This window comes from Etheostoma cragini, chromosome 4, assembly GCF_013103735.1.
Source record: "Etheostoma cragini isolate CJK2018 chromosome 4, CSU_Ecrag_1.0, whole genome shotgun sequence".
Lineage (NCBI taxonomy): Eukaryota > Metazoa > Chordata > Actinopteri > Perciformes > Percidae > Etheostoma > Etheostoma cragini.
In genome coordinates, this window is record NC_048410.1 from 20,676,585 (window position 1) to 20,684,850 (window position 8,266).

Genomic DNA, 8,266 nt, shown 5'->3' on the forward strand with positions numbered 1-8,266 from the left:
TATAGCATCTCATCTTATTTTGTTGTTCCTAATTTTAATTATAGACTAAACAAACAATTGATTAATCATAACAAAAGATCAACAGAGGGTACAAGAAATCCTTCATTCCTGTGTCCATTCAAGCCTTGAATGCTGATGACAGGAGGAGCTAACTGCTGCTGTTGTTGACAAGTCCATTACATTAGTGATGATGAGGATGATTATGATGATTATGATACAGTAAAACTTTTTTAATATGAGATATAGAATATCATATTAGTGGTGACGATATTACGTGATGATGCCGATGTCTTGAGTCTTTTGACAGTGATGAATATTAAATTGGTAATCGTGATTTTGACAATATCCAATGTTCATTATATTATTTATAGTCCCTGTGGGGTTATGGTGGACACTTTTTCCTGCTGTAAAGCAGTTGTTCTCAAAGTGGGGTCTGCGGACCACCAGGGCTCCTTGAAGGGGTTCCAGGATGTCCCTAACAAAAAGGGGAATCATTTATTTTCACTATAATTTCATCCATATGTAACACAATGACAGATTGCATGACTCTTTTGCCAAGGCGTCCTTGAGCAAGGCATCAAATGTTGGTTGCAGGACATATCAAATTCTTATCAGTAGTGGTTACTATTATTATACTTCTATTTTACTACATTTTTGTGTTTCTGTCTTTCCCAAGCAAGACAATAGCTGAAATACATGTGGAGCACCTCTTTGACTTAATATTGAACTTCATTACGACACAATTTTCTTTTCTCTTTTAGGCTATAACACCTCATTAACATCATCATGTGTCTCATTTTCCTTTCTCCCAGATAAGCCCCATAACCCCATGGTGAATGCTGGAGCCATAGTGATCAGCTCTCTTATCAAGGTAAACATATTGACATGTAAGGCCTGCTGTGTGATAGTTGAGTCAGCACATACAAGAGAGAAAGAGAAAGACTCTCTATTCTATCTGGTAAAACGTCAGGGACACAGATATGTTGTTGACACAGGTTAGATTTTGGCTGTGTTTCCATTTTTAAAATGTACAGAATGTTGGTGGAATAGCATTAAAGTTTGCTGCACTCCACACATGAAAAGCAAAAATCACAGATTTTAAAAGGACATAATTTTAACATGTTAAAATGTCTTTGGCGTACATTCATTTTTGAAGTGTTTTTTTAACCAAAACACTGCCAAATTGTCAACCTAATACTAGAAAAACATCCTTCCTGTTTTGTTTTATAGTAAATCAGTGACTTCTTTTAAACTAGAAGGGCACTCAAAGAGCATTGACCTTGTAGATATTAGATCTGATAACGTAAATGCAGAGTGAATCTTCCCTGTGGGAAACTCATTTCTTTGATTTTTCCTACACCATGTAGTTCAAGTTGTCTGTTGTACTGTTTTGTGACATTCTCCCTGACCTCTACCTTAGCTCTGTGGTTTACGATCACTGTCTATCTTTCCTCTTGTACTGTAACAGCAGATAATAGGGTACTAAATTATGCAATCAGTGACTCTTGTTTGGTTTTCAGCCTCGTTCAAATAAGGCAGAGAAGTTTGACTATGTAAGTAGAATGCCTCTTCTCTTTGAACACCATGAACATGATACTAAGGGTTGATTTTGTCAGTAGTCAGAGATACTGCAGTACACATAAAGTGTTGTCTTGGTTCACCTAGGTTATGGAGTATGTGAAAAAGATGGCAGGCCAAGAGTATGTGGGATTTAGCAATGCCATGTGAGTGTATTATTGATTAAATTTGAGGTATTTGAAGTTAATAATCATCCTTTAGCACACCTTGTTTAAAGAGAGTGTTGGGCAACTTGCCTGTCCACTGCTCTATTGCATTATTGATGTTTCAGTATTGACCTCTTCCGTCTTTCTGTCTCAGGTTCCAGTCAGAAAAAGAAACAGGCGACAGAAATTTTGCCATCGGATACTACATGAAAGAGAAGAAGGTCAGTTACAGAATGCTGAAATATGTGGGGTTTGAAATGCTTTTTATTTGCTGTTGCATCACTTCAAGATGAAGCTTCATGTCCGTCCACAACTCTGTGTTTTAAATCTGCTTGTCATGTTTTTTTATGACAGGCTTCTTCAAAGATACATATTATTACTGTATTTGAATTAAATAAAAAAATAATTTTAGCAATTTAATATCTGAAAAAATAGGTAAAAACCGGTAAGATCACATTTTCTTAATTTCATTTTTTCAGGATTTGTTTAGAAGTTCTAGGATGGTTCCATCCTCACATTACTGCAATAGTCTTTTGTCACAGAATAAAACTTATTTTTTTCATTTGACACTCAACGTCATCAATTTGCTATACCAACGATCTTTGAGGCCAACTGGAATTCCTTCTCCATGGCGTCTCTGTACATCTCCCACACCCCTCTGTGCATTGCCAATTTATCAAGTTAGAGGTATATTCATTACCCTTTGACACTATTTGAGGGGCCGGACTAGAAGAGTATACTTCAGTTAATCAAAATAGTCACAATGATCATATTTCCTTCACCAGTGTTTTCCTCCGGGAGCTGATATGATCGATGCGCTAGACTTCTACTTCCAGGTAAAATGTTCTTTTTTATGTTCTAAATACGTTATATTGATACTCTTGTGTAGCCTGATATGGATTTAACTGTGAATTAAAATAGACTGAGTGAACTAATCCTCTTTTGGTCATAGCTTTGCTCCATCGAGGTGACCTGCGAATCAGGAAGTATCATAGCTGCCACTCTGGCCAACGGAGGGATCTGTCCAATCACAGGCGAGCTTGTCCTGAGTGCCGAGGCAGTGCGAAACACTTTGAGTCTCATGCACTCATGTGGCATGTACGACTTCTCTGGCCAGATGGCTTTTCACGTGAGCAGCAGTAGAAAGTGATTGTACCATTACACCTCCCGTCTGACACAACAGAAATTAAAGATGTGAAGGAAATGTTTGGTCATTTAATGAGCTGAAACAAATTCCACATCTCTCATCTTCCAGGTGGGCTTGCCAGCCAAATCCGGGGTGTCCGGTGCCATTCTGCTGGTGATCCCCAACGTCATGGGAGTTATGTGTTGGTCTCCTCCTCTGGACAGAGTTGGAAACAGCGTCCGGGGAATACACTTCTGTCAGGTTAGACCAAGATATTACAGTTTTTCATTTTGTATTTAGACTGTCCATGGTAAAGGAGGCTTTAATTTTGAGTTAAAAAATGTGGCGACTAGGTGCCAGATTGTAATCACACATCCAAGAGGAAGCCTAAGGAAATGGCATAAAATCTCCTGTGATCCAGATCTTTCATTGTCCTATCATTTTATTGTTTTTTGCATTACATGTAATTGCAAACTATTTGCTATACATGTAGATTTGTCTTAAAGCATGACTAGCATCATACATGCATAAATAATATGTAAGTCCTCTAGTGTTTTCCTCCTCTTAACAATTAGACCGTATGTCATCACCCTCAGGAGCTTGTTTCACTCTTCAATTTCCACAACTATGACAACTTGCGGCACTTTGTCCAGAAGCAGGACCCTCGCAGACTGGTTGGGGATGACAGGGTTTGTTGCTTTGTTAACTGGTTCTTGCTGGTGTGGTTAATGTGTTTTCAGCCTCTAAGTTCATGTTATTTCCCTGTATTCGCAGAACAAGTCTGTTTTTAATTTGATGTTTGCCGCCTACAGTGGAGATGTGTCTGCCCTGAGAAGGTACGTACATCACCAGCAAACCTGATTTATTGTTTGTCCTGTTTAACACATGGCCTTGATAGTGTTAACACCAGGCGTGGGTACTAAATAACATACAGATGGGTGCAAATGAAATGAATGTGTCTTAGTGAAGCGTAGTAAATTGCTTCAATGCTGCTTGGCATAGATTTTCCAGGTGGAAATGGTCAATTCTGTATTTATTTATGTCTGGTTTGTCTAATAATCACACTGGTACATGCATGTTGATTAGATTAAATTCAAGTACAATGCTAAAATATATATTTTTAGTTTTATTTTTCTATTACTATGTGAAAAAAGGACATTGTCTTTCAATTTTATTTATCAAAAAATAGTTTTGGTGAATTGTACTTTTATTCCTTTAGGTTTGCTCTCTCATCCATGGACATGGACCTGAAAGACTATGATTCTCGAACAGCTCTTCATATCGCTGCAGCAGAGGGTGAGCTCCAAATGATCAGTTCATCTGCGGTCCTGATGTTTACTGATTTAGTGATGTTTAATACATTTATTTGCACTTCTGTCTTTTTTGTGTCTCACTAAATCAGTCGTACACACAGTCCTTCCCAACCTTTTCCTGTGGACTTGCTAAGCTGGTTGCATTGTTATTAACTGGTTTTGCTAACAATAGCTAACATGACTAGTGCTAAAACCTTGTGAATGGAACATGGGCAAGTCAGGAGGTACGTCGTTCCCATCTGCGGCTTCCAAGTTCCACGCTATGGAACGCATTATATGGGCTGTGTGCATCTTTCTGACCCTCCTTTTAACTTTGTTTCACTTGTTAAGGTGGTATAAGTTAGATCTTTATCATTCTTATTGGTTCATCAATTTCTAAATTACAGTTTTAGCAAAGTTCCACCCAACTTCAACCTGAGCAGATATTTAATTTTCTGGAGTAAAAACACCTGTGTGGGTGTTCAGGGCCTTTTCTTAGTGTGTACTATGGAATCTTCTCATTTCTCTATTTTGTGCCTCCTTGTCTCCTCTCTGCTTCGTTCTCCTGCCTGTGTCCCCAAAAATCAATCTCAGCATGTCAGCTTAAAGGATGTCTCGATTCCTAAAATTCATCTTGAGGAGAGTTGAGGCTTTTCAAAGGAGCTATCAGTGATGATGCAAAGGTTTTTGGCTTTTTTTGGCACCTGTGACATATAAAAGAGGGGGGGGGGGGGCACACAGCTGGAATATACAAACCATGGCAACATCATATTTAAGTGACGTCACTTTAAAATCACAGATCAGAAGCACAGACAGTTTATCTCAAAGATGTAAAAACTGAGAAATGACAAGAGTGATTTGTGTTATAAAGTTGAGCTGATAAAACACTCACTTTGCCAGACCTTTCTCCACAGAGCTGTGGAGTAGGGTCTGGCTAGTCCACACAACAATCCAGGATGAGGAAAAACGTGTTCTGGTTTATTGGCATTTCTTTAAACCAATCACAATCATCTTGGGCGGTGCTAAGCGCCGATCGGAGCCACGGTGTCGCTGTAATATAGCCTTGGGAAGGAAGTTGTTTTTGTGGAACGTGTACATTTAAAAGTTGTTTTAGTCGTGCCACAGTAAACTCAGATTGGACAGAAAGTCTAGCTAGCTAACCCTAGTCCTCATAAATCAACTGGAGTTCAAAATTACAACACAAAGAAAGCAGAAGGTAACCGACATCTGAAAAGAGTGACATCCGGCTGAATATCCTGCAGAACAAGTGCAATCCCGGAAGTGGAACCTTGTGGATATAGAGTAAAACACTAAACCTGGCCTATTTCCTTTGGTTGGAGACACTGTAAACTCTGCTGGTAAACGTTGGTCGGCTTGTCAGGTCACGTCTGTCCCATCCTGTCCTGGTGGATAGAACCAGGCGTAGCAGGTGAGACAATACTAAAACAAGTCTGTCAATACCTACCCCAACATGCTCGCTGTGGTTCTGCAACGACGGCATGTAGGAAGTTAACAATTTTAGCTTTAAATTACTTTTACATTACATTACTTTAAATGAGGATTGGTTGACACAGCAACCCAAGAGCACCTTTATCACTAACCCCAAAACTTCCGTTAAACACAGTTGGGAATAATTGTATTTTACTTGCATTGTATGCTCACAGCTGTAATAAGTGCTACATTAGTTTTCACTTCATTTGATTAACTATAGAGGCACAGTACCTTTGGCTCCCGTTGTACAATACCCCTAATGAATCAGCTCACAGACCCTTACAGAGCACCATCTGGTTGATTATTCATCTTCTGTTGTGCTCTAAGTTTAGTCACAGCACATGCCCCGCTGCACTGTGTTCAACAGTAACATTTTTCAAAAAGAGTCTTGTAATCTAGTCATTTGTTTACAAGATAAAAATGGAAGTAATAAGTATAGTTTTCTTCCAAATGAAAAAGGCAGAGCTTTGCACTCCTTAATCTGATGCTGAGTTGGATTTCGACTGGAGGGAATAGTCATACATCTTATTTTCCCCCCGCATAGTTTTTATTTTTAGCAGCTTTGTTTTCTCCACCCACAGTTTGTCATGCTATTAGACAAACTTGTAAATTGTGAATATCTTGCTAGCTTGGGGCATGTTGCTCTTGCATAGGTTTTTGACACCAAAGTAAAAACGTTTTCTGAGTTGTCAGAAAAAAGATTGTCTCTGTCTATTTCTCCCAGATGGGAAGCTATACACTGTTGTCTTTTCTCAGGTCACATAGATGTGGTGAAGTTCCTTACTGACACCTGCAAAGTTGATCCATTTGTTGAAGACAGGTGAGAACAGCATCTGTAACTTCTGTCTTTTTATCCTTTACCTTTGGATTTCTACCTTTGGATTTCTTTACTAATCATAACCACATTTTTAGATGCTTGTTCTTTCCAATCTGTCCTCCAGATTAGTTAATCGCAGTGGGACTACTACAGGGTTTAAAAATGATTTAAATGAGGTTGAATAAGGTTTTTAATTTGACGTGAAAACGTACCATTATGTCTCACAGCAAGACATACAAACACAACCAAAACCACATAGTGTAGGTATTTATCTCATTTTAGGGTGACTACTCACCACCAGTCCAGGGATAGCAGATGTAAAATAGCCTACAAGCTAATTCTGGCACATATTACTTTTATGTATTATTAGTGTGTATTGTCCCTGATAAATAAACCTTAGATAAAGTATATTAAAGGATAATTCTAGAAGATTTCAACCTGTTGTATTTCCCATAAATGTGGCTATTGTGAAAAAGAAAAAGTGCAAGTTGACACAGATGTAGATCCGTATGCCGTAATCGTGGATTTTGTCTTTAATAACAGATTAACCTCAAAGTTTGAATAAATCAGAGTAGCCTACTTCCTTGTTTATTGCTGCAATACCTGAAATGCAGAGGAGAAAAAAAACATCTGTCTTCACAAAAATCATCTGTTGACTGGTTGATGATAATTTATTTGTGCCTTAGAACGTAATCACTGTGAAACAATAGTAAAATAAGCTTTTTCACTCTGTCTAATGTTCAAGGAAAAATACAAGTGCAAAACATTAACGTAGTCAGCGGTCTCAACGACTGCCAGAAAAACGCTTAGAGTAGCGGTGTAACTGTCAGTTAAACAGGAGAGAAGAAAGTTATTTGAATTTTTGTATTACTTATTGCTGTGTAGGTGGGGGAACTTACCAGTCGATGACGCCCTGCAGTTTGGACATGACGAGGTGGTGAACGTGCTGAAAGAATACCAGCAGGTCTGCAGGCAGCAGGAAACGCGGCACACGGAGGCGGAGCGTTCCCCGACGCTAGACACCATCGAGAGCATGGTGTGATGGATTTGAAGTGGGGGAGTCCCCACACGGTACCATGTCCGAGCATTTGTGCAATCTGAAGCTCATAAAATGAGTTCCAAACTAAGACGAGAATGAATCACTATAGGAATTTGAATTGACTATGCAAACCGCAGTAAAGGAAAATATTTATGACTGTATTGGAAAATGGTAGGAACATATAAAACAAACAATAGGCAGAGAAAAAACAAAAACACAACAAGCCAATAGAAAACAACATGCTGCAAACAGACTCTAATTTCAAATCAGTACTGTCTGAATACATCATCCGCCCGGACTCAGTGTTCATGTTAAGGTAAGATTCATGCAGGATTATATGTAGCAGAGGGTCTCAGTGATGTTGAAGCAAAAAAAGCAAAAGATGGATATTTGTACTTGCAATGCTTTACATAACAGTACATATTTACTGTTATATTTTTACTGATTTATTCTGTTTTACCTTGTAACATTTAAATATGTAAAACTATGTTTGGATATAAAATCTCAAATTTGGCGTATTATAAAAGGGAAACAATAGAAGGGATTGTGCCCAATGAACCTATGGTTGAAAATATTGTATATATTATGTTCTTCAGTTGTAAATAAGTGCACTGAAATTCTAATAATACATTATTATGCAGTACATGCAATTCCACAGAGTCATTTATGTGAAATATTTTGACATTGAAGACATCCATTAAACACATTTATTTATCTGCAACCTGTAGTTTCATTTTGTTTTGATTTAATTATAATTTATATGTATATAAGGGTAGT

At 38.1% G+C, this 8,266-nt stretch overlaps 1 protein-coding gene across 3 annotated transcripts in view; it reads left to right on the forward strand.

The window, feature by feature from the left end:
- gls2b (glutaminase 2b (liver, mitochondrial)) overlaps positions 1-8,063 on the forward strand; it is a 13,746-nt gene extending 5,683 nt beyond the window's left edge. For all 3 annotated transcript variants that reach the window (XM_034869611.1, XM_034869612.1, XM_034869613.1), the window contains 12 exons: positions 813-871; positions 1,521-1,553; positions 1,666-1,724; positions 1,879-1,945; positions 2,510-2,560; positions 2,677-2,853; positions 2,980-3,111; positions 3,447-3,539; positions 3,625-3,686; positions 4,070-4,146; positions 6,390-6,453; positions 7,336-8,063. In XM_034869611.1, the coding sequence (XP_034725502.1) occupies positions 813-871; positions 1,521-1,553; positions 1,666-1,724; positions 1,879-1,945; positions 2,510-2,560; positions 2,677-2,853; positions 2,980-3,111; positions 3,447-3,539; positions 3,625-3,686; positions 4,070-4,146; positions 6,390-6,453; positions 7,336-7,492 (1,031 nt within the window). In that variant the 3' untranslated portion in view covers positions 7,493-8,063. The remainder of the gene's footprint in view (positions 1-812; positions 872-1,520; positions 1,554-1,665; positions 1,725-1,878; positions 1,946-2,509; positions 2,561-2,676; positions 2,854-2,979; positions 3,112-3,446; positions 3,540-3,624; positions 3,687-4,069; positions 4,147-6,389; positions 6,454-7,335) is intronic.
- Positions 8,064-8,266: the final 203 nt, after the last annotated feature.